This window comes from Xiphophorus maculatus, chromosome 18 (assembly GCF_002775205.1).
Source record: "Xiphophorus maculatus strain JP 163 A chromosome 18, X_maculatus-5.0-male, whole genome shotgun sequence".
NCBI lineage: Eukaryota > Metazoa > Chordata > Actinopteri > Cyprinodontiformes > Poeciliidae > Xiphophorus > Xiphophorus maculatus.
The window spans coordinates 13,281,549-13,309,086 of record NC_036460.1 but is presented as its reverse complement, the minus strand read 5'-3'; the positions used below and the strand labels follow the sequence as shown (position 1 = coordinate 13,309,086).

General features: G+C 38.7%; 1 protein-coding gene across 5 annotated transcripts in view; it reads left to right on the top strand.

Moving 5' to 3' along the window:
• rap1gap2 (RAP1 GTPase activating protein 2) overlaps positions 1-27,538 on the top strand; it is a 93,801-nt gene that overhangs the window by 5,092 nt on the left and 61,171 nt on the right. For 2 of the 5 annotated variants that reach the window (XM_014472086.2, XM_023351545.1), the window contains exon 2: positions 15,809-15,844. The exons of 1 other annotated variant lie outside the window; for it this stretch is intronic. In XM_014472086.2, the coding sequence (XP_014327572.2) occupies positions 15,809-15,844 (36 nt within the window). Of the gene's footprint in view, positions 1-11,031; positions 11,333-15,808; positions 15,845-18,642; positions 18,729-27,538 lie in introns of those variants that run through there. 2 more of the 5 variants (XM_023351548.1, XM_023351549.1) reach the window with 2 other exon arrangements.

Genomic DNA, 27,538 nt, shown 5'->3' with positions numbered 1-27,538 from the left:
CAGAGGGGCATTCGCTTGAAACCACCGCAGCGTGTTTGGATTTGTGTGTTTTCCATTAAGTGGAAAATGAGATGCTGGGGAGGAAATTGCCCTGTTCTCAGGGTGAACCTGATTAAACTATTTTTCTCTGGACTGAATGCTTGCATGTCCCCAACAGTTGATGTTTTTCATCCAGCGTTTGTGTCACAGCGTTTTTGTGTGTTGGCCTCCAAAGCAAGTGTGTAAATTAACTGGATGTTTGACTCTGATCAATGTAGCCTGGAAGAGTGCAAACTGGTGCATAGGGAGGATGAAGGCAGCTGTGGAAGCCGTGAGTGGAGCAGGTTGTGTGTGTGTGGGGGTGCGCATGCATCATTCACAGCATGTTAAGTTTAGTGTGCAAATTTGCGTGTGATTATATGAGAACATGAATGTGCACACACATCAGGATGAGTGAGTGAAAGCATTTTGAGTGCACAAAAATTTTGGTTGTCTGTTGTTGCACTTATGGATATACACTCATTGGGGTGTGTGTGTATGTGGTGGTGGGGGGTGAGAGAGGGGAGAAGAGTGGGCGTTGGGTGGGCTAACTGTCACTTCCATTAAAATCCACCAACAGAGAGAATAACTGTAGGGGCAGATGTAGGGAAATAAAAATAGATTCTTAGGTTTAGACAACACTGGGAACAAGATGACAGAAGAAATATATGGTACCAAGAAGGGAGGAAAGGTTAGTTCCGAAGCGTTCTCCCTGATGATTGAGAGATGAGCTCCACGCCTCACATCTGCACTAGGTCATAAGCACAGGTCTCCAAAGATACATGCACACATCTCCGTATTGCACGTCACCTCTGGTTTTTGAAAGTTTTTTCAAAAGTAGTGCCTCTTATGATTTTATACTGGTTTGTTGTTTCATTTACACAAAACGTGTTAAAAGTAAGAAAAGCTGCAGGTGAGCTCTAAGGTTCTGTTTGTGGCATCATTGTATTTTATTTAATAAAAACAAACCTACAGTATTTTGAAAAAGTATTAATGTGTGGACAATGTACTTTTCCACATTTTGTCCAACCTCAACTGCAGAGTTCAGTATAGGTGTTTGTTTCTTATTAGTCATGTTTTATTTTAATTGTTCAGTACACCACTTAAGTAGCATTGCATGTGTAAAGTGCCCTATTAATGAAGATTGAATGACTGATTGTAATTTACAGCAAGTTTTTTATTTATTTATTTTTCAAATGAACATTACAACAACTTTATAGTGATACCCCAAAATAAACATTAGTGCAACCAGTTGCCTCCAGAAGTCACCAATTTAGTTAAAAGGATCCATTTTCCACTAACATATTCCAGTGAAAGGTTAGATTTTCAAAGGTATCAAAAGGGGAGAATATGTCTTTAGGTAAAAGTTGTTTTGGAGAGTTGAACATCTTGCATTAGGAAAACTTGCACATCAACCTGTTTCTTCACACTGAAACATTTTGCACGGCATTGTGCTGTGGGCATTCTTTTCTCTAGCAGGGACAGAGAAACTGATCATGATGAGAAGATTGAGCTAAATGCAGTTATCCTGAAAAAAAGTGTTAGATGCTGTAAATGTTTATACCAGAGGAAGGATTCAACCTCCAGCAAGATGACAATATTGACATTCAGCCAAAGCCACATGGGATGCTTTATTTTAAAGACTATTCCTGCCCTGTGTTAGAATGGCCCAGTCAAAATTCAGCTCTAAAATCAGTTGACTATCTGTGGAAAGGATGAAAACTGAAGTTCAAATTGAGATTGGGTGAAAATTGGGGAGATCTCTAGATGTGCAGCTCTTAAGAAGAAACCTTAAAACATGCGCATTGAAAAGGTGCAGCAGGAATTCAAGTCACACTTTACAGACTTTTAATTTTAAAGGAAAATGTTACAACCTCATTTTTTTTCCACCTCACAACTGTGCACTGACTAACGCATTGAATTTTGTGATTGTAGCATGACCAAATGTAGAAAAGTTAAAGTAGTTAGACATTTTTGCATGGTTCTGTATATGGTGAGAATGATTTTTGATGGTATTTACAAAATTTCAAATAAAATATCTTTGTTTTGTTTATTTCTTTGCTTTAATGTGATATACTATCGTTTATGCCCCCCATTCTGAATTGTGGGTCCATCCTGTTGACTATATTAGTCCTTAAGCACTTGGGAAACTGATTATTACAGGTTATCTTGTGGGTCTATAGGTGATTCTCTCTTTTTCGTAGGTGAAAAAGAGAGAATAAAGTTCATATTTCAGGCTAGCGTAAGGCTAGAAATAGTTACATAGCGAAAATATTTCAGCACAAAAAATGGAACAAGGGAATGTTATTTTATAAGAACAAAAGTTCAGCAGCTGAGGGAAAAGAGGCTCTCTGAGAGTCTGGCTGTTTTGGCACCAAGATGATTTCTTATGAACACATAAGAGTTTGAATCAATAGTTTTTCTGTTCTTGTGTCTTGGATCCTTATGCCACTGACACAGATTGGTGGATTACATGATAAGAAACGCCAGGACACTTCTGGGTAAAATATGTGGTATTCGTTCGGCTGTCAGGTTTGCTCCCTCTGTGCTGCTTATCTGTGTGCGTCCCCGTTGGTGTCGTGATCGATGGTGATGGATGCTGATGAGACAGGAGCCATTAAAGCAGAACATCAGCTCCGTCTTTATTTCAGTGGCCCTCCTGGAAAACCTCATATAGCCGAGTAACGTATTAGAAACAGAAGGGAGAGACAGAGGGAGGCAATGGAGCGATAAATGAAGGCAGAAAAAAAACACTCTCTCTCTCATCTTTGCACGTTTATGTCACCCTGGGGGACTCAGTCTAATGGTTAAATGCAATACAACGTGGTGAGAGGAGAAAGGGAATACTTGGGGAGACATTGAGAAAGGGTTGGGGGGAGAAGTAATAAAGATGGCAACATCACGTCTAGGATGGAGTCTCATGGCCACTGGTGACAGAAAGTTATGAAGGAAGTGGGAGAGGAATAAAAGCAAAATAAGATAAATTGGAGAAAGAGTAAGCTGAGACGGAGCATGAATTTATGAAGACAAAATATATTAGATTACTGAGCCTGTGGTGGATTTACTTTACATACATAATACACCCGTGTAGGCTTAGTAAAGGTCATGAGCTGTTTGCTCATTACATAAATATCCTCCTAAAAAGTCTTTCTGTTCATTATATATGTACATATGTCCCGATAATGATGAGTGGGTTTCCACTCCTCTGTTTTGCAGTGTAACAACTGTAAGAAAATACTGATGCCATAAGTGTGGTTAATGGTGCAGCAGTCTAATTCACAGCTTCCCATTCAGTGTTAAAGTGAAGGCTTTTTCATTATTATTTTAAGGAATGAAAAAACTGAGGTGGGTAATTCTACACTAAACAGAAATTCTTCAAAACACCAACTGAGGATCATGAAACCTATTTCCAACCAATCACAAATTGTGCACTGGACTAATCATTGGTCACAGATTCTAAAAACACACATATTTACAAAACCATTCACTGGCCATTCAGACATACTCAATGTTATTTTGTACCAGAGGTCAGACATATCGGATTCAAAAGTTTTCTTATCACAATCTGAGAAAAAAAGGAAATGACAAGCTCTTGAATTTACTTCACATTATAAATATTATTTTATCCATTTGTAATTTGGCTCAATTCTTGTGGGTCTATAGGTGATTAAAATAAGAAACTTTCTTAAAGTGCATACATTTTTAATGCTTTATGCTGCAGTCTGTTTCAGCATAAAACAGATTTATATAAAGTTCTGATAAAATTTGAATACTTATGGACTTAAGTAAATTACGAACATACTGACACTTAAAGAATTGTGAAAAATGATATTAAATTTGTGTGCCTTTGAGATCCGCTGTTTAAATATTACCTTTATTTTTCTTTGTCACAGTTTATTTCTCACTTTTCTCCACCACCTACACTCACACCTGCACTAGAGAAAGTCAACACAGAGCAGAGATTAATAAAAACCATTTGTTCAGAAATACTTTTTTCTGACATCTCACACTCATCACGTCTATTTCTGAATCATAAAGGACACAGCAAACCCATTAAACCCGTCTTTGCCTGTGCATCATTAAACTTCAAACAAAGTGCACCATGCAGGCATGATACCAGTCAGTGTATTATTCCGTCTGAACTTTGTGAAAAATCAAACCTCTTTCACTTCTTGCAAAGACACTGATCGCACAGAGCAGTGTTGGCATCAGTGTGTCCTTCTAACAAGCACTTAGCAGAGCAGCAGCCTGCACAGTGACCTGAAGACATTGCCCAACTGGTTGATGTGACGTCACTCAGCCCACTTACCAACACTTGTGGTCACGGAAAATGTGCCGTTTGTTTTGGTGCGAGCGCATGTTTCCCATTTGAGGACAAAGTGAAGAGAGATGATTAATATTCTTTTTTTTTTTCTAGAGTTGTCTTATAAATGTCAACATACTCACAAGAAGATCGCAAAGCAGCTACAGTTATCTGAACCAGATTACTGTGGCTGTTTCAAACTCGCTGTAATTAGTCAAACTAAGTAAAAATAAGCACTTTTTTTAAAATCTCAGCAGCAGTGTAATGATAAAATGCCATTTCTTATTCTGAAAGAAACATAAATAGCATTTATTTCCATTCTAATGTCCTTTATTACCGTGGAGATTAGCTAATTGGGTAGTGACTGTGTATGTCTTATGTTAGATTCAGTCACTCATGATCAATCCTCAACAGTATTTGTTGTATTTCTTTTTACCTTGAGTTCTTGTTCTTATTCTGCTTTCATCAAATATAACTCTCGTCTTGACTTACTGGCATTCGCAGATGCTGACTACAGATTCAAGGTTCGTGCATGTCTGCAATTCTTTACTGAAAAACTATAGCGATTTTGAATGAATGCATGTAAAGACTGAGCACAGCTAACCCGCACTGAATTGGTTGTTACAGGAATATTTCTAAAGTTGCAAAGAGAAAACCATCTGGTAATTTATGTGGATGGTGCAGCAGTGATGACTGGCAAAAAACACGGAGTTGCATCATGGAATAAATCTATCAATGCAAAGATTGTGGCACGTAGCTGGCTTATAAAGACATGAAAAATATATGACGAAACCAAATCTTGATCCCAAATACCAGTGTGGTAGTTGTGATCTAGAGCTTTGCAATCATGTTTGTTTGGTCAACTTTGCTAAAATCTGAATGATGGATATGACGCACAACTATGTCAGATACCATGGCTGTCTCAGGAGAGAGATTTGGAGTGACTTTTTCAATGACACAGTCCAGCAAAATCCCTGAATTCATGACAGAAGAAAAATCAATACCGCATAATTTTTTGTTGACTCGAAATGTGTTTCCAGCTTGGCAAATTTTGGAGACATTTTCAACATACTGATCAGCCTCAACCTCTCAATCCAAGGTCTACTATCCTTTATGTCAGAGACAAAATCACTGCTTTTATGAAGACCAATAGAGAAGAAGGATGCAAGATGGAATAACAAAGATGTACAAAGGAATGTCAAAAGGAACCCAATGTCCCTGTTTGAGCACTTAAACTGTTACTTCACTGATGTCAACACTGATGTCTGGGATTGGGTGCATGATACATTTTCACCAGCTGTAGCAGAAAATGGTAAGGCAGAGGAGCAGCTCTTGGTGTTATTCTGTGACTTAGCACTGAAGGCCAGATTCCATCAGGCAAGTCATCTCTCTCTCTCAAATTACTGTCATGGGTTGCTGAGGCTATGCAAATATTGCTCGCCTTTACCTATGTGAATCATCATTTTTAACTCTGACTGTAATGAAGAATAAGTACAGGGCTCATTTACAAGTGGAAGATGATCTGAGCTTCCGTTTGTCATCCGTCCCTCTGAGAATAGAGACACTGCTGTGAGAGACTGGCTCATTTTTCACACTTATTCAGGAAGTTACTGAGGTTCATGATGACTGGATCAACTGAATGTAATAAAGACCAAAGCAAATATTTGATTAGGCAAAATAAGTAATATATTGATTGTGTTAACATTAAACCAATTAAAAAGTATTTAAACTGATGGCTAAGACTGAGAATAGGCTCAATTGAATTGATCCAGTGTTTACTCTGTTAATTTTTGGAAGCTTTAAGATTTGATATTTGAAAAAAAAGACATTGAGCTAAATTGTAGCTTGAATAATGTGTCCCATGTTAATGTGTTATATAATTTAATTACTATCAAGTCTACATTTCTATGGAACAGATTGGGAGCATTTTTTTTTTTTACCCCTCCCGGGGGTTTTTTGTGGGCTCTAGTGTCCCTTATATGATAGTTGGCTGACAGGAAACAGGGAAGGAGAGAGGGGGGAAGACATGCGGCAAATGTCGTCGGGTCCGGGAGTCGAACCCGCGATGGCCGCATCGAGGACTCAAGGCCTCCCAACATGTGTTGCGCTATCCCCTTACGCCACCACGGCACGCCCGATTGGATCATTTTTTAATGGATAGTTCCTACAGTGAGTACAAAATGCAGCTTTAAACTGTAATCAGTTTGAGGATCGTAAGAGTGTCCTTAAGTTTGAGAACCCTTGATGTAAGCATTTCTTCCACCTAAGCTATGATATCGGTAGCTCCTCCAGAGTTACTAGTTACTCTTGGTTGCTTCACTGATTAAAGCTCTGCTGCTTCAGATTGTGAGCATCCATGTCTTTATAGGTTTGTAGTTAGGCCATACCATTTCAGTTTCCAGGTTATTGATATTATATGAATTATAAGCTAACTCTACTTTAAACATTTCCACATCTTTCTGTCTAACCTGCTGTGTTCCTTGGTCTTCATAAGGCTGTGTGTTCACTAATGTCCTCTAAAAAACCTGAGGCCTCACAGAACATCTGGAGTCACAATGAAAATCACAACAATACTCTTTACTAATAAGGAAGGCATTTGAAAGCAATGGGTTACACTGGGCTTTATTTAGGGTTGTCACAATAAACCACATTTGGTTTTAAAGTCCTTTCGATATCCTTCAATAGTTGTAGCATCCCAAAGAAGAGATGCTATAAAGGGGTAAAGTTTAGAATAACATATTTTAATGTAACATTTCAAAAACTGTAGCATCATGTAATGCTACCTCGGTCTCCAGGGTTTGGTGAAGGATAAGGTCAGTAACCCTTTTAGAGTGTTATTACCATATGAAAGAGTCTACAACATGCAGCCTGACATTACATAGCAACACAAGCAGCAAACCAAGCCTAGAGTACCACTCAGAATACTGATAGAATGGTATCTTACTGCAGTTTTATTCTCAATGTCATTTTGCTCATCTATCATAGGTATATGGTAAGAATATTAGGTGTAACTTCATACCAAGCAATCAAAAAAGCAAATCAAATCAAATTTTATTTGTATAGCACATTTCAGCAGCAAGGCATTTCAAAGTGCTTTACATCATATCAAACACAGAAACACAATGCAAGATAGAATCAACAATCAAAACACAACATTAAGTCAAGTTCCATCAATAAATGTTTAATTGATTACGTTTCAAATACAATCCTAAACAGGTGGGTTTTTAGTCGAGTTTGCATCCATAGAAGGTTTACCTGTTACCTGTAATGCATCAAACTAGCCCAACACTGCACCTAACCCTAACCCTAACCTTGCACCATCAATTAAATTCTGCATAAAGTAATAACACAATAATCTTGGTTGTATATTGCTCCTGTCCAATCATGTTGTGGTAATCCTGCGTTCCTCTGCTGACTAACTTTTGTGTGTTTTGCAATATTATAAATTAGATTTTTTGAGCAGTTTGATATAGATTTTTACCTGCTTTAGAAAACTTGCTAAAGCAAAAATGATAAGTAATAGCACAAATGCTGTAAGATACCAACCTTTGCTGTTGTGCTCTGTCTGCTGTAATTTATTTGCAGTTTAGTCGCAATGTAGTGGCAACCGATGAAAATGTTCTTCCATTTTAAGAGTGAAGAAAACCATGATTTCAGAAGCATTTAGGTCTTAAAACCCTTTGTTACCACGTAGGATTTCAGGGCTATGTTCCCTCTGACATTTTCTTTCACAGTTGGACTTTAATGAACATTATCACCTGTAAACCACTAGAGGGAGAGTGAGGTCTACATTCAGATTTGTCATTCTCACTTCACAGATATTGATTTTTTTAACAGCAGTCTCTCAGTTCCCCATTCCTATTTAATTTCTTTTGCTCATAATGATATTCACAATCTTAGTGTCAGACTGATTCCTCTGCGTGTGCATGTGTGCACATCAACCCCACAACACACTAAGGAGGCATTCAGTCATGTACTCCCACACTTATAGAGATCGACTTTCAATAGCAATAAACTTATTTATTTCGAAGGCAAAGGGAAACCACATAAATAATTTCATTGAAAATGATCAAGAAAGCATTAGACTGTACCAGAACTATTTATCTGACATTTCATTTTCCAGCAATTATTGTTTTTATGTTAATTTAGTTAAAAATTAAACCCTAATTACCATTAGAATCTTAAATGTGTTATTTCGGTCACAGGTTCCCTCAATCATTAAGTCTCTGCACTTCTTAACCTTCGTCACTGGCAGACAATTACTAGAATTGAGCCAAGATCAAATATTTAAAATAATACACTGGAAAAGATAGAGGAAGCTGCCTTGATGCAGCTCTGTGGAAGCACACCATGTGCTTACAAATTTAAATTAGTTGAGTCCCAAACAGAAATGGGTACAGCTTATAAATGATCCCCACATTAAACCTTAAATCATAAACCGCATTTCAGAATTCAAGTCTTGGTTTTACAGTACAGTATAAGATCCTCAAGGGATGTCCTAACTGGTGGACAAGAGAGTATGATATGTGAGAGAACTGAGGCCCAGTGAACATCAAAACAACTACACACACTAATACAAATGCTAACGTCATAACCTATATATTTCTAGTTTGAATTCTAGCGAAGATCATCACTACTGTTGTACCACTTACTAATGGAAAAAGAGAAAACTAATGAGTTTTCTCCATTTTCACAATTAATTTCTGATAGAAAATGACATCTGACCATCTATGTAAACTGGCAGCCAAAATGCCCCATACTAACTCTAGAGGAGATGCAGACATCTGCAGCTCAGGTGGGGGAATTTGTCGAAAGGAAAATTAGCAGTCATGCACCCCATAAATCTAGCCAAAATGCAGTGGCAACAGAATGCTAGAAGAAGTCCCTTTTGTAGTTTGCCATGAGCAATGCAAGGACACAGCAAACCAACTGAAAAAGCTGATCCAGTCAGACCAATATTGAACGTTTTAGTCTACATATAAAATGGTGTGAATAGCTGGTCACATCTTGAACACACCGACCTCGCAGTGGAGCATGATGGTGGTAGCAACATGCAGTGGCCATTCTTTTTTTTTTTTTTTTTTCTTCACCAGAAAGAGAGAAGCTGGTTATAAGCAAAAGACATGAGACTAAGTCAAGGGATCACCTTCCAGCAGCACAACAACTCAAAGCAAACAGATGAACTGAATAGTTTAGATGATATTCACTGCTTATGGTGCGTTCACACCAAACGCGTTAAGCGCATCAAAAACCACGTGGAGGGCTCGTCAGGCGCGTCAGCTCTACCCGTTCTTTTCCGTTGGACTCGTTCGGCGCTTTTGACGTGTCAAAAGCTCAAAACGGTTCAAATCGCTTGAAACGCGCCGCAACGGCCCTCATCGCGCCTCCACATAGACCTTGAATGTAACCTAGACGCGCCTGATGCTCAAAACGCGATTGGTGTGGACTTGTGTAAAACTGACACAATCAAACAGCAGATCGAAGTACAAATGAGAATTTGTGACAAGATGAAATTGCTGCTGACAAATTTGCCTTATACAATCTGATTGTGTATGCTTGAGTGGTTTTACAAAGATGAATGAGCAAAATAGTCATTACATAGATACAAAGGATTAGTCGAATCGTGTATAAAACTTGCAGGAGGAATTAAAGTGAAACAAGCTTCTTCAGTGATTTACCTCAGGGCAACTCATACAATATATATATATATTTTTAAATGTAAAACACATTGAAAATGGTGACATTTCTGATTTAGTTGACAATAAAATCCCAATAAAATACATTTAATATATGATACTAACTTGCCAAAATGAGATGAAGTGCACTCATGGCCTTGTGAGTGACTGCATAGACAAACAATCCACAGAAGATATATTAATCTATCTGCTGTGAAACTAATGTTTGACAGAGACAAAAAAAAAAAGGGTGGCGCTTCAGAAAAATAAAAACAGATTTTAGTTGTTTTGAGTCAACACTATTGTGAAACCTCTTCAGTTATTCTTTGGCAGTGCACCGGCTGCAACCCTGAAAGTGAGACCTCTGAAGTGAAGAGGAAGGGTGTGAGGAAGGACACTCCCTTTGGTCAGAGTGTGTGAGGTTTCTGGCTACATATAGCCTGCACATATCTTCTGCTTGTGGTTTTGCTTGACTAATAAACTTAATTTTGTGGAACACACTCCACTTAATGCAGTCCCCTGCAACATACTTCAAATAGGTTACAAACTTAACTATAATTGCATATGGAGTTTGGTATTACATGAATATGTCTAGTAATACAATTCACATCAGATTAGAATATAAAGTTAATCTCTTATGCATGGAAAGTGTTTATTTAAATCTGGTCAGTGTATGAACTTATGTGGTTGCACTGTTATTTTTGTTTCTTTGTTGCTTTTACATGAATGCATCACTGCCATCATTATGATTTACATAACAGTAACCATGTTTCCAGGTGTATAAAGATGACCAAAACAAAAACGTGTTGCAGTGTTGATGATGATGATTAGAGTCCCTAGCCACATTGTTTACACAGATCTTTGTGTGTGTGGGAAACAAACCCACAGAGTCAGATGGAGGCTGTGGCCCCTCCTTACCTCGCTCCTCCCCTCTGCTGACATGGGTATACCTGTATGTGTCAGTGTGTCACACTGTGTGTACAAGTTTAACAGGCTGTGAAAGCCAAAGAGCAAGCAGTGTTGCAGGAAAGTCGTTGACTGGTCAAGTGGGAAAGTGGAAAACGACCAGCCCCAGAGAGGCAGGTGAGAGAGAATAAGAAGAAAGAGAGAGAGAGAGTGGAAAAAGAAAGCAAATAGAGTAAAGACCAGAGAAGGAGGGAGGCAAAGAGATTGGGTCAGATAGAGACAAAGTGCAAGTGCACGTAGTATAGAGAGGAGGAGAGACTGACAGCAGAGCATTTCCCAAAGGAAGGAGGCTGAGAGCAAGAGGCTGAGAAGGTCAGACTGACAAAATGCTGAGGAGGAGAAGAAGTGCCACATTCAGTGGATTTGGATGGTATGTTGTTGCTTTTATGTTTCATGCTGTTCTTGTGTATGGTCACAGCTGTGACTAACAAAGTAATTGAAACTCAACAATTACAATTAGTGACGTAAAAACAGGCAAAGTTAAAACAAATATGCAAATCTGTGGAAAAAAATCAAGCTCCTCTGTCTCCTCCTGCTGCCTTTTGCAGAAATAAACCGCTCTTCGTCAGAAACAACATGAGGAGAGTCTTAGACCATGTTCACACTGCATCCTGAAGTGATCCAAATCCGATTTTATTTATTTATGATGTTTTTTCACATGTGTATGGTCACGGCTGTGACCATACACATGTCATATCTATGGTCACACTCACTTTTAAAAGATACACATTGTTCCAATCTGCTGTGGCTGGTGTTGGTGTGCAGCTCTGGGTGGTGCACAGATGTAAACTTATCTCATGAAAAGGAAGGATGGGTGGAGGGCTGTGTCACTATAGTCACACCTCTAACACTTTGTCCTGTTGTTTGTCAGCCTGCTTGTGTTTCTGTGAGAATGTACTGCTGTTTCACTCTGTGCCGTCTCCGCTTAGGGGGGGATTACAGCGGTCAACAGGCTGCTTTGTCTGACTGCTGTCTGTTGTTGCTACTGCTGCTGCTGTCCTGCCAGGACACTCAGCTCTCTTAATGTTCTCCTGCCTGGGAGAAGTTCCCATAATGCAGCACCATGGAAGCTGCCAGGAAGCCCATTTTAGGGCTTTATAGGCTCACACTGTTGGATGGAGTGGGTTGTTGTGCCGTTTCCCTTGTTGAAAGTCCTTTTGGACTGTGACACGTTGCTTCAGAGCACGTGCTTCAGAGCAACTCCACAACAACCCACATCTAAGCCAAAACTGTGTATTCTGCATGACGGGTTGCAGTAACCTGTATCAGATAGAGGTGGGGGTCACATTACATGTGGCAGAGGTAATTACAGACTATTGTGTTTAGAGATATCAAACCAAAACAAACTCGCAAGACATTGTAAAGATTAATAGAATATTTCTGCTGAAATATATAACGGACGTCAGTTATTAGTTAGAACCAATTGGAGTAAAGCAAATTTTTAGAGAAATATTTAAGAAACTCTGAAAATAGTTGACAGAAATGTTCTTTTGTGAGTCCATCGTTTTTGTGTGGATGTTTATATCAAATTCTGGAATATCCCTTTGTACCAGTGCTGATCCCACCCAATCATAACCAAAAAATATCGACATGATGATAATACTGTAAATGAGTAAATATTATTGTATTATTAAATGGCAATTCTTCCAGTTCAGATTCACTCTTCTGCATCAATTAAAGTGCCACCTACGAAAAAGAAGACTTTCAAGTTCATAAAAAAGTGAGAATAACCCAGTTTGTTTAACCATTAAGATGATGTTGTCTGTGTTTTAATTAGACCTGTTTCTATTTATTTGTGAGAACTTTTCACATAACATCCAACTAGCTCTGTGGAAGGCAAATTTTAATTCATCCCAAATTTGCATGACCAGTGACTGGACCTCTTTCTTGCATTGAACTACGAACATTTGAGGATAAATTGTTTTGCCTGCTCTGCCTTATATACACATAACTTACAAATGGCTATTAAAATCTCCAAAATCACCCTTGATGAATTCTGTGTTTTTATTGTAGTTCACTACTGTAATAGATTGTTTAGAAACAGAATTACAGCACAAATATAACTTGATTATTCCCAAATATTTAAAACAAAATGAACATGAGTAATCAGAAGATTATATTTTACTTTTGTAAGATTTATTCCAGATATGTTCTATATGCAATGCTAACTGCACAAATATTGTATAAAATGTACTATACTATTTTAAACAACACAATAAACTCTGCACTGACTTCAAGCTGTAGTTCATGCTGCCACAAAAATATTGAAATAAGTGGGCTCCTGAAATATTCATGCAGAACCAGACCCAACATTCTTCTGACAGGTGGCAAGAAATTGACTTAAACAAGTTGTAAAGAGACTGACAAAAACAAGCTTCATTGAAAAGGAAACAAATAATATAACTCAGACATTACAAGAAAACTATGTAAATCTCCAACTGTAGCTTCACCAGACAGGTCTTTATTATTTTTCAACAAATGGTGGTTTTTCATTGTGACATTCATCTTCTATGAGGAAGACCTATGGGTGAAGGATAAATGAAAGCGCCTACAGCCTATAGAAAGTAGCCTCCTGATGTACTTGTTCTGTTTTTCCACATTCCTTCCAGACACCATTAAACCATTAAAATGCCATCCATCTACAAGAGTTTTTCAAAATTTATTTGATTTTTTTCACATTTTGTTAAAACCCCAATCCTTGAACTTAGTCATAAAAAAGATGGAAAATAATGCATGATTTTGAAATTATTTAGAAATAAAATCTAAAAAGTGGAACGTGTTTTATAACTGCCTCCCCGAGTCAATACTGCTGATTCCTTTAGTTGTCTGCTTCTCTTGTACTTCTCTTAATTGACATCTTAACCCTTTCTTTTTTATGAGTTAGCAGAATCTCATTCAGATTGAATGGAAAGTGTTTCTAATTTTGGACATTGTTGGAGCCTTTCTAACACATAAATAAGCTTTGATGTGACAAAGTTAATGTGCATCGTTACTTTTTTCCACTCAAAGTCTCACTACTTCCATATCTGACCAAAGCATCTTCTTCCACATGTTTACCTTTTTCATGGAAATCCACATTTATGACATTCTTGAAATAAATGACTTCCTTTTTATTTCACTAAAGGTAAGACTTGTAGAGTGTATGACTGATAATTGTGGTACTTAGAGGATGCTGTGCATCTCTTCAGCTCCTCCAGAGTTACCAAGACTTTCTTGACTGTTATTTAATTAATCTAATTAATGCTCTGCTAGCCCAATCTGTCAGATTACATGCCCATTCATGCATTTTTAGGTATGACGTTGTATGATACACTTTACAGTTTTAGATAAGGGACTGAACTGACAGTATCCCAAGTTGTGAGATGCTGAAAACTTGGGAAATTGTCTGATAGCCTAACTCTCCATTATCAGGCTTCTATGGAGAGTAATATGAATACGTATAGTTTCTAGTTGATTGTAGTGGCTTTTATTTACGAGTATTGGAGCAAACAGAACTCAAAACACGAAACACTTTTCAGATTTCTATATGTAAAAGAATGTAGGCTTTTCCTTCCACCTTCCAATTTTGCAAAAAAACCCCTCAGAAGTTGTAATGTAACAAAATATGAAAAACTCAAGACGTAAATATTTTTGCAAAACAGTGTATGTGGCATGCAAAGCAATAGTAAGAACATACATTAAGTCTCAGACTGTTAGCTTAGTATGCTAGGTCCTGTGTCTCTATATTTGGAACCTTGTTCAGAAAATAAAATTAACAACTGGGGCATCTTGACTTCACTGCTGCTGAATCTGAAGCAGAAGAACATTTTAGCAATGTAGTTCATCTAAATGTTTGACCTAATCTTAAACTACAAGTTTCATTAACTGTCCTAAGAGTAAACCTATTTCCCTGAGATTTGAATATATTATAATAAAGAGTTATTATCTAGGTAACCAACCTTGCTTAGTGTATATCAGCTTTGTGTGAGTCTTTGTTGATGTTATGGCGATGCGTCACCATCTGTGATATCCCTGAGAGCTGGAAGACATTCAAATAATATTTAAAGCATTGATGCTAGCAGCTACAGCTGTAAACATAGAATGCTTTGTGTGTTTACATGGTTAGCTACAACTGGCATTAGGTGCTCTGCGTTAGAGCATTTATTCTGAGTTTGTCGCTCAGAACAGTTTGCTCTTCAGATTAATGGAATAAGAAATGATAGGAACATAAGAGAGGGATCCAGAAACACATGAATGGTAAAAAAAAACAAACAAAAAACAGCTTTAATGTTTACCCTCACCATGTTTTTACCAGAAAGCTGCAAGTGAACCCAAATGTGAAAATAGAGTCCTGATTTCCCATGTTTATGGTATGAACAGCATGTATTGAAACAAGAAGAAGGCCCCTATAAACTCCAAGAGCGTTCAAAACCGGTCCGAGCAGATTGGAGTGAAATAACCTTGTTATGCGAAGCTGACTCTGCTTTCTGCCTCTGCTTTTATCAAAAATATTCTCTTGCCTGTACAGTGGTTGCGCCTCAGGCTTTGCTGCACCATTGAAAATTAGTGCATTCATTTTCACCTTTTGTGAGCTGCTTACTGTGGCTGCGGTGCAATATTTGAAGGCATGTAAATTTATACGGCCTGTCGTGTGCTCCAGAGAAGAGCCACATCAATTAAGATAAGATATGCTGCGGTTTAAAAGAGCCTCGTGGAAATGAGGTTCTAAATCTAGGTCCTCATATTTCTTTGTTTCACTATAGATAAAATATGAGCTAATATTTTATAACTGGTGCCTTGAGAAATCAGTAATATTTCCTTTTTGTTTTTGTGTGTCTGCCTTTTTTTTCTCCCACTTCTTCTCCAGGATTGACAAGTCCACTTTGTCTGCACTGAAAGGACGGTAAGTTCTTTCCTCATATCCTGATTGCAGGAATTCCTCAATGCTTAAGATTTATATGTTTGATATTCCAATATTTGTCTGCCACATAAAGATGCATAATAGATGTAATTTGCTTCTGGGAATAATTCCTGGAAAGCACTGATGTATGTCAGCTCACCAACCTTCTGACCAAACTTCAGTAACTAACAAGCTTTTCCGTCTTTCCTTCCATTTCGCACTTTCAGCATTCTGACAAAAATTCTCAGACTGTTTAGTGTTGTGTCTTTTACTCAAACAACCCACAAGAAAAGACATCTTGAAATCAATACACACATCCTACTCACAAGATTGCGCTCAATCTTCTGAGTAGGATGCATTCTCAGTCTCACATCAGTGAAACATTAACTACGTGTTTTCCTTCCCTCTTTCCCTCCCCGCTTTTGAAATTAGAGCATGTGTCGAGTAAAAGTCACGCCTAATTTGCCCTTATCAGGCACAGAGAGAACTTCAGCAATCTTATAACACTTTTTCCTAAATGTTCCATCAGTTGGAATGAAAGGTGTTTTTCTGGCAATCACTATCACACCAAGACACTCGTTGCTGTGACAGTGTTCGGTAGCGTTCTCGGCTCAAACGCTACCGAAGTCGAGGATGATGTCAGTTTCTCTGGATCTCTGCTAGTTGTTGCAGTTTACTCCCACATGCATGCTGCATGGGAGTTGCATTGTGGCCACTCACTGCTACCAAAATAGAAATTCACCCACAGGGTTTGACAAAGTCTCATTTAACATAATGGAGCTGCAAAAACAGTTTTATATAACTGGTCTTATTTGTTTGCTGCTAGGCGGTCTGAATTATGTTTGGTTCTTGCAGGAGTCTGATTCTGTGACCTCGCTCAGATGACAAACAGATGGCTCTTGTACTTCGCCTTGACTGAATTAAGTTTATGACATCATCTAATCAACATTTCTTAACAGATAAGATTGTTTGGTTGGATTGTGGTTCACAAATAGGAAAGGTTGAGTACAGGTGAGCATTCAGACAACGGTATGATTCTTTGCATGACATTCAGGAGGACTCCTGTTTGAGAGCAGCCCCTGTTTGTTAAGGCAAACTTCTCTCAGGCCCTGCTCAAGGAGGTTGCCCTAGTGATGAGTTGCAAGGGGCTTTTGTGTGAATTTCTGTGGAGGGTTTTGTATTAACACACACAGAAAAAACCGTCTGCCCAAGGAAAAACACAACTTTCCTAACCATCCTTCACTATGTTAACATTCAAACCTTTTATGTTTTGTCTGCATTCTTCAGATGTCATATTATCCTCTGCTGTAGTCACAGTGGAATTTTAGCTATTATAACATGGGTGTAAAATAAGATGTAGCTTCTCAGCAGAACGTTCTAATTTCTACGCAGGTACCTCCACATTTCTGAGATATGTGAGGGGAATTCACCTTGTTTTGATAAAGGAATCTGTTTCTGGAAGCAAAATTAAATTAGCAAGGGATCTTTTATTTTCTAAGGCAAACCAAATATTTTCTTTAATATTTTCTCATACAACACAACACTACTACAGTGTTTATTGAAGGTCCCAGAGTCCTAGCTACTCAAGTATTGTTTGCTTTCAGTGCATCCACAGTAATTGATTCTCAACATGTATTGACAACAACACCTATTTAAAAATCAAGAACAAAATAAAAGTCCTTTTTTTATTTCCTTGTGATTTCTAGATGTATTTCTACATCTCAAAGATTTTTACATCATTAAGAGAAAAGATCTTATCGTCAGCATGGCTGCTGAAAATCATTAGTCAAAGTTGAACTCTTTAATAATCCAGAACATGCCTATGGGACACTATTAAAATGCTGTACTGAGCCTCCAAATCCCTCAAGGACAACAACCCTGAAAACAGCACATTCGGCACAGCTGTGTTTCTAAACAGAAACCAAACAGGTTCCTGGTTGGTGTGGAACCCCAAGCAGAACTCGTTTGTCCTCCATGTTCACAGAAATGGGCTTCGGTGTCTCCCCACCCAGCCCAAGTGCCGGATCTGGAGTGGCTCTGAATATGAATGAGTGAGTCGTGACTCCTACTTGAGCTGCTGCTCTGAGTGTGAGTGAGTGGTCCAGATGTTTGATCCAGGTAATAAATAAAAAAAAAGCACAGAGGAGAGCACTGTGGTGAAAAGACAAGCTCAAAAGGATATGAACAGACACAAGGTGGTGTGCAATCTGTTATCTGCAAAATTCTTCATTGTTCAACAAAGATTTTAAATATTGAAAATGTATTTTTGATTTGGGTTTTGTAAAACAAAGCACCTTCCATTATTAAAGCCCTTTTGCTCCATTACTCAGTTTTTCAGCTGAAATGAACTCCAAGCTTCAGTCGGCTGTTGGTTTCCTTAACTCTTAATGAAAAATGAACAAGGAGAAATCCACAGGGGGTAAAGCCCACACAAAAAGAGAAGAGGGGGAAAAAAGAAAGGTGAAATAGGGGGCAGAATGGAAGGCCAGTGGAACACAGACATCAGATGGATTGCTCACTTAAAGGTCTCCCGGTTTTATCTTGTTCTTTCTTTCTTGCTTTGTCCTTCTCTGTGTGTTTTCTCCTCCTCTTTTGCTCTCTATTCTGCCTCAGTTCTCCAGCTGTCTGCACTCCCCTCCGCCATTAATCCCTCTGCTCTCTCTGCCTTCACTGGACACACAACACCTCATTAATACCTGCATAATCAAACCGGTGGATGTGTGCGGTCTGAGGGGGTGTCTGTGTGTGTGTGTGTGTGCAAACACATGCATCTGATTTGTCTTGGAGTGGCGGTGGGGATGAATATTAAAAGTAGATGAACAGGGGCTGTAGAGGAGAGAGGAAAGAAAGCTTCCTTATATTTAGAGAGGATGCCGCGCAAACTGTGGTGAGTACAGCTGTCTGCTGCTTCTTTTAAGTAAAGTTTGAAAAGTACTTTTAAACGATATTTTTATTCTTATTGTCCGAGCTATAGTGGTTAAAGTGATATGACTGGTGGAGGTGTGTTATATGATCTGCACTCATATTGTAGTACTTTGTCTGCTTTTTCTATTATCCACAGCTCAAGAGAGCAAATATAGAAAAACCAAGTGATCCTGAGAGGTTTTCTAGTTAGAAATGACACGGCAGTAAAGACGAACATCTTTCTGAACTTCTTCAGTGATATGAAGGGGTTAGAAATGAAAATATCAATAGTAGGATAAAACAGAAAATGTCATGCTTCAGTCATGCTCTATGTAGGTATTGACAGTGGTCATTTAACTGAATTTATTGGCTTTTATGAGAAAAAATACGTAAAATGACTTTGTAGCTTTCTCTGAAGTTTTGTTGGTGCTGCTCTATTTTACAACTTTTTTACAGTTTTTCAGGCTGTAACATAGAAAGGCATAAAAACAGCATTATATTTAGTTTTTTCCTGCCCATCCTACTGTCATTGTTTATTTCTATTCAGTGAAATGTAATGTTATTTATAGGGTTTTAAACTTTCTTTTACGTTATAATAACTGACAACTAACATGACTAAAGTCAGATTTTCCATGTAAGTCTGTATAAATTTACCTTTGAGATTACAGTAGAGCCCTGCAGTTCAGTATTCATGCATTCATGTATTGACAGATTTTTCTGTGAAACATAACTTGAAATTATTTATTGGCTATTCGCCATTTTCCTCTAAGTGTTCAAAAGAAAATGCAGCTGATGAAGCTGAAATATCTTTGCACAATTAAAATTTAAATCTTATTGGCTGGCATTTGCAAAGCAACCAATCAGGGAGTGGCATTCTTTTTACTTGGCATTCATTTGGTGTTTGAACAAATGAAATAGATAGTTATGAGCATTTTGGAGGGGTCTCAGTTTTCTTGGATTTTATCATGGGTGGCTGTTGTTCATAACGCTGAAAAATACCAAGGATCCACTGTACCAAAAGGCTGTCAATGTTTCCAAATCCACAAGGACCCATGACAGAGTTTAAAAACTTGAAAGGATAAAATAGAGCACTTTCACTATATTATTCCTGTCTTACAGAGTGAGTGAACTGCATGTTTCAACTTTTCATCAACAGATGCTTTTTACCTCTTTTGTGCCTGTTTTAATTAGATTTCTTCTTTAATTTTCACAGACTCTCACTAAATAGCTAACTGTGATTTGAGTCTTCTTCAATCAGTAATAAAGTCCACACATAATTTGTTGTCATTGTTTAGCACATTAGCTGACTGTAAAAAAAATCTGAGTTTTGGTTTTCTGACTTTTATCAAGACGTTTGATGTTTCGACGGTCAGGGCCTGTTTAGCTAAATAAATAATGATCTGCTTATGGTCACCAGCTAATATATTTGTGGATCTCTCTGATAACTTACTTGCTGGATTTTCAATCTGGTCCACTGCTCTTGCTTGGACACTATGTCCTGTTTGTACATTCATCTATGCTAATAACAGAGTCTGCAGCCAGCTGTTGCTAATGAAACACTGATACTCTCCAATTACTTTTTCCAACCGCCTATGTCCTGAGATCAAACAGAGCAGCTGTTAACATCTGACACGTGTCACAATCACAGAACATGATGTAGATGAACATGTTTCTTCTGCAAAATGCTCCCTTCTGAAAATATATGAGAGGTTCAGACTGACTGGCTGTTGTGTGGTCAAAACGAGGGAAAACATTTAAATGGGTAATTTTTATCGTTTAATATTATAAAATAACCTTTTTCCGAGGAGTGCCTTGTTCTAATAAAAAAAAAAAAAAAATCCCCTTTCTTTTAGTTTTGTCCAGCCGAGTTTTTTGGGGGCAGGTGTAAATGTTATCTGATGGCCCCATCATGGAAAAGAGCAAATGGGCTGCTTCTATTTCTGGAACCTGGCATTTACTTTATCTCCTTGTGTGACTTCTATGTTGCAGGCAGTTATGGTGAGTTGTGGCCAAAGAACAAACATGAGCCTGAATGTCTGGCTGGTATATTTACTTTAGGTGGGAGCTTATTAAAACTTGAGGCCTTGGTCTGCAGCACAGAGGAAAAGAAGCAGTGATTAGTTACATGGACGCTGTTTGCAGGCTTAATGAGCTGTCGACTATATTGTGCTCTACGTATTGGATGCGATTGTTAATGTAGTGTACACAGTTACATCCAGCTGCCTAATCTAATATAAGCCTGCAGTCAGAGGCAGAGATAAAGGCGAGGAGCAGTAATGAAGGACAGAAGTTCAGTTAGGTTTTTATCTAATACACACTCGCCCCGGGTGAGTATCGCTCTCAGCTGGGGTTAATTACAGGAACACTAGGTTTAATGTATCCATGACTCACACACACATGCACACACACAGAGCATCTGCTGGATCAGACTCCACTTGTTTAAACAGTGCAGTCTGAATTTTCTCCACTCTGTGTGTCTCGAAGAGATTGTGGGGAAATGATACATAAAGCGTGACTGCAAGGTTTCGGACGTGTTTGTAGAAGTATGAAGTGGGAAGTGGTAGAACTCCACCCATCCTTCAGAGCTCAGGGGAGGACGTTGCACTTCCTGTTGTCAAGTACCTTCACTTCCAGTTTGGGTACATCAATGACACATTTTCCAAAAAAAGACCTTTCAAATTGTAGAATAAGTTACTTTCAGCTGAAATATTGTCTAATTCCAAGACCAGATTCAAGCAAAACACCTTGTTAGTCATCAGTAAATGTCTTTCATGTTAACACACTTCTCAGTTTATTTTCTCACATGTCTCAACGAGTCCAGAAGTGAGATTTTTTTAAATTTAAATGTTTTGTTTCACTTCTCTTTGCTGTGACCACAAGAGGGAGCAAAGTGCATGTGTTTGTTTTGCTCTGACTGATGGCGGGACAGTAACCAAAAAAATCAGTGCTCTTCAATAAAAGCAAGTGAAATGAGACAAATAAGTCACTAGAGGGCGCAATTTCTCCACGGTCACAACTGCTGAAACAAACATGCAAGAGCAGTAGGAGCAGTCCCACCTGTTAACAAGCAGTCAATTGTTAATACATTTGGAGAATTGTATGGAGAATATGAGTAAGCGATATGGAAGAGAGAAAACTAGGGTTTTATAAAAACATATAAATTGTGTATGCTAATCTAAAAATAAATAATAAAACAAAGTGACAGCTGGACTTAAAAAAACATTCCCTGTTGTGTAAATTTGTAAAATTTATTCTACACAACTGAAATACAAACAAAAGAAAAACTTCAACATCCTTGATGTGGTTGATGCACATTTACCCCAGCAAGTTTATAGACCGATAAGTTGCCCCTATGAAACAAGATCTCTGTGTTTTCCCTGCTATACCCTAGTACGGCAGACTACAGGGAGCCATGGCTGTTGCCATGGTAGCAAAAGCTGATGATCACCTGAGGGACGGTCCAGCATGGTTCATTACCATGGTGACTGGTTGTCTCACCTCGTGGTCACATTCCCTTGCTAGTGCATCCAAACAGAACAAGTGGAAGGAGAATCAGACTTGCAGCGCTTGTGGTTGCAGAGTGCATGCGTGTTTGGGTGACGCAGGAGCAAAACAAAACATACTTCATGCAAATTTCCATTTTTGGTGTTAACCTATGCAGTTACAAAACAATCCTTGGTGATGTCCAAGCAAAGATGAGAATCCGTGTTCAGATTAAGGTTAAGTCTGATTCAAGTCAGTGAACTGTTAGTAGTTCCAGCTTTTATTTTTTCTTTATTTACAACCATCTTGAGACCGGCTTGAAGGTCATTATTGGCTCCATATTATGTGCTTCAATAGCCACTGTGCCATGTTTGTCTGATGTTTTACCTAAAGCGGCATGAGATAGCATCAGCAGTGTATCTTGTAAATAGAAGAGCACTTATCATGGCACCAACACAAACACCAGGAAGTTTTAGCCACATCATTGTCTAAACTGGCTACAACAGGCAAAATGGCTGCTGGCTGGATGGGGAAATCAAATTATGAGAGCAGTGAGAGTAAAGCAATACAATAATGTTGGTCTGATTCTGTCTGGATTTGCTGGAGGGAGCTGAGATTGGTAGTTATGCCTTTAATGAAATTTGATTAAAAGGTCACATCAACCCTTAGACAAAAGAAGATTAAAAAAACTTCAGAAAGTGACTTTTCAAATAGAAATAGTAGTACTTACTTACATGACTAACTTTAGGTAGTGCTCTATTTTAGATGGACATAAGGGTTCCTCCTGTTTCAGCATTGTAACAAAGGCAAAGCTGTTAGCTTGGAGTTACAAGAGACTCTGATGATACCTTCTGTGTGCCTGTATTAACCTTTAGAACCAACATTTATGCCCAGGCACACCAAAAAGCAATGTTGGAGCTGTCAAAGTCTCTAACATGCATGTTTTGGACTGAGTGAAAGATGTAGGAGCCCTTAGAGGACCCATTCACCCACAGGCAAAACATGCAGAAAGCAGCAGTCAGGATTTAAACCTAGATCAACATGCTAGGCTCACGTCAGCATTTTTACTCTTTGTTCTGATCATATGACTCATTAATAATGTTAATTATGTGGCAAATGCTTATAATCAATAATTATTTTTCCTTAAACTCAACACTTTGTCCAACACACAAAGCTTTCTCTGTATATTTCACCATATGCAAAGAACAGGTCAACAAGAACTGCAGCAGCCAATTCAGTCGTTGTTTGTGACTAATCATATCAATCAGATCAACAAAGCCATGTGGTAGCCATTAAAGATGAAAATAGGCTGGATAATAGACACATCTAAGGCTCTCTGGGAGCTTGGCAGACATGATCAAAAAAGCAGACTAACAGCTCAGTTTCATCAGAAACTCTGATGAAATTTATTTAAAAAATAACTTGATCTGGAGTCCAACAGATCAGACTGAATCATCCCTACCTATAAGTTGAAGGGAAAATCCAGATAAGCCAGCAGATTGACTTTTAATATAGATCCAGTGTTTCTATTAGTCTATGACCAAGAGAAATAAATTAAAACATCCAGACTCTCCTCCCTCTGCATCTCTAAAATTGATGTCCAGCAGTGTATCTGTAAGGACGCTGCTTGATTAAAGCAAGTCTTGTTACTCTAAAGTCCCCCTGACAACCAGATGCCTCTTAGCTTTTGACAAATATTTACTTCTTGCCATTTCCCTGACACTACACACAAGCACATGCAGTCAAACACACACTTAGACACACAGAGTAGCTGATAAGCACACCATCTGGCCTGAGTGCTGGCTGTTAAGGGCTCATAAAACCGATCCTCACCTATTCAGAGGGAGAGGGCTCCATGAGAGGCAAGACGAGTAAACAGCAAGCACACCAACCCACTCCTGCTTCTGCATACACGCAAACACTTGTGCACATTCCCTCCCACGTCCAGGTTCTCCATTTGATGGGGGGGGGATGTAGGAGGTGAGAGGATCAGAGGATGTACCTGTCCTAGCTCTGTGAATTTCTTCATAACTGCTGCTTTCACTGACTTTCTTTGAGGATAAAGACATAGAGAAATTGATTCTGCTGACTCACAAGTTGACCCGAGGGTTACTTCTCCCGCACATGGGCAGCTTTGTGAAACACATAAGCGCTGGATTTATGATCTAAACAATATAATCCACCAAACAGAGGAATTTAGATACTCCTGCAATACATTTTTGTTGCAAGCAGTAATATAGTTACGTAAGCCCAATTATTAATGCATGTTTGAAGACAGATTTTGATCTGTCTTTCTTCACTTCTCCATGTTGTCAGTCTCTGACTGTCTCCTTGCCAACACTAACAGGAAGTGTTGCATTTGGAAACTATCCTAGGAGGAGGTTTGAAGGCGAGCTTCTTGATCGCTTCTGCAGCAGATTTGTACTCAAAAACACTTGACAATAACTAACTGCAAATTACAGTCTGTCTCTACAGCTTTTGAGACCAATGTGAATAATGATGGAAAATTTAAAAGGGAGGAGCAAACAGGCAGTGGTTTGCTTAGTGTGGTTTGAAAAAAGGCATGGAAAACAACAGAGAAATTTCTATCTTCTACATAAACAGAGAGAAAAAAAACCAACTGTCTTCTCCGCACTTGTATCTTTGGCATGTGCTGTCCACCAAACCAAATAATGATACTAGTTGTGTCTGAAAAGAATAAGAAAGAGCCTCACAAAAAGAAACAACATAAAGAAATGTCTATGTAAAACTAGATGTCACCTCTGCTGAGACTAATGAGAAAGGGGTCAGAGGAACACTGCAGGACAGGACAGAAGGGGGCTGTGAAAGATTATTTTTGTTTCTGTTGTCTCCGTTGTGAACTGTGACCCTTGGTGGCTTAAAGCAGGCATATTAGATTCTGTGTGTGTGCGGGGGGGTGTCAGTGTCTTCTCTGTGACCCGAGAGGTCGTCATCAAACCTCCACAGCTCTTGACAGATGGTTAACAGCTGACTATCACAACCATCCTGTGATTTTAAACTTCTCAATCCTATTATTTTCCCTTTACTGTCAGATTACCTTCATGTCCTGGTTATTAAATCATCTGTCCAATAACAAAACTACATTTGGGGATCCTGTTTAGTCTTGGGTTTTATGTGCTTACTCACACTTTTCCCTCTAAGTGAGAGGAACAAAACCCCGTCTCGATCCGACAGAGCGCAGCCTAAACCCAATTTGCTCACAGAGGAAATAATTCATCTCCATTGGAGCAGCCTGCAGCCGGCCAGAGCTCGTCCTTCGCTGTTTGGCCCCTTGCACTAGGGCTCGAGTTGATAGATCTTTGCAATTTACCCCCCTGTAAAATGAAATTATACATTGTAAGATGAATTTTAGGGCATTAGAAGAGCATTAATCAAAGTGGTAGTCAAGAGGCCTATGGTAATTCTGGAGGAGCTGCAGAAATACACAGCTCAGGTAGGAAAATGTTTCGCTGGGCAACGTTTGCACTGCAAAAATCAGGCTGTTATCAAAGAGAGGCTCTAAGAAAATTCATGGTTGAGAAAGTCACAAGAGGCCCTGTTAGCAGTCCTGTTAGCAGTTTGCCTCTAGTTATGCAGGAAATACAGTAAACAGGAGAAAAGTGTTCAGGCTACACGCAAAATGCTACGTAGTGGCAGCATCATGCAGTGGGGATGCTTTTCTTTACCAGGGGCAATGAAGCTGGTGGAAGTTAATAAGATAGGTGGGGCTATGTACTATAAAAGAAAACCTTTTAGGAGCTGCAAAGGGCTTGAGATCAGGGTAAAGGATCATCCTCTGGAATGACAACCATACATTTAAAGCTGGAACTACATGGGGATGGTTTAGATTAAAGCATAGGTGGTGCAGTTGGTAGCACTGTTGCCTTGCAGAAAGAATCTCCTAGATTCAAATTTTGGCCTGCAACCTCTCTGTTCATGCATGGGTTCTCTTCAGGTACTTTGGCTTCCTCCCACAGTCCAAAAATAATGACTGTTAGGTTAACTGGTCTCTCTAAATTCCCTTTAGCTAGGAATGTGTGCATGGTTGTTTAAATTATATATAAAACTGTTGCAGACATTTAAGGATTTATAAAGAAATCCCAGCAGGAACTTCAAAAACACTTTCCTTGGAGTTACCATGGAAATATACCGTAGGTCTCCTATTTCAGTTAGCAGGAGCTCTGCTAGTTTCTGGCTGATTACACACAATGAAACCTTGTTTTTATGAAGAGACTGGCCCTTGAATTAACTTTTTCTAGTGATTTTTGAGCAAGTGCGATCTGATTTTACTTTGCAGCCAGCAGGAGTACGAGGAAATGTGTTGCTTAATTTTGCTGTGAAGCTGGGGGTGTGGAGCCTTTCAGCTGCAGCCCCTTGCTGCAGCTGCTTCTCATTTGACTATTAGACCATTAACTAGTTGAACTATATGACGGCTTTTTTTCTAGCATTCTAAAAAATACAACTATAAAAACTGGTTTAACTGATTTTATACATTCACAGAAATCAACAATTCTTTTGCAGGTTAAGTACCTTTAAAGTAAAAAGGTCTTTGAAATCCTACCATCATCAGGCTGCCGCCCTATTCAGGTCTCAGCATTTACTTTAGGTGTACTTATTAGATTCCATTTTTAGGTTTGTGAAAGTCCATTTTGAATGATCTTACAGCAAACCTGGGCATTCTGTTGTTCGCGGTGGGGTCCAGCACTTTGTTTGGAATATCTTTAAAATATGATGCTAAACATGTAAAGATGACACATTACTCCTTTGTTGTGAAACAGTCCTCATCTCTTCCCCTTGTGGATTCTTTCTAGTCTTTTTAAAGCCAGATTATGTGTATTAGGATTTGTGTTTAAGGACCTGTTTAAAAGGGTGTATCCCTGTGCAGCTTTTCAGTAACCAACTGTCTGTTTGCATCAGTCAGTTTAATGAACTGAGAAAACAGGAAATTGATTATGTCCTCTGTTGCAACTCATGCCATAATGGCCCCAGATTGAACAGAGGATGGGAAAAAAAGTTGAAACTGCAACACAAACAGAAAGAGAGTGAGTTCTGAAAAGCTTTATTTGTCTGTGTGCATTTTTTTAATCGGTCAGAAATCTATTACCTGTTCCTTCCGCAAACTTTCACTTTATATGCGAGACAAAATAGTCTCCAAAATGAATTAACTGACACCTAACTAGTGGAGCTAGACAATTACGTTGCAAATTGGCCTGAGTGTATGAAAATAATTGTCTGATTACATTTCTTTTGCAGTGGAGAGCTAGTGAAGGACTGCGTGCTTTGTGATTAACAAAGGACTGTGATCTGACA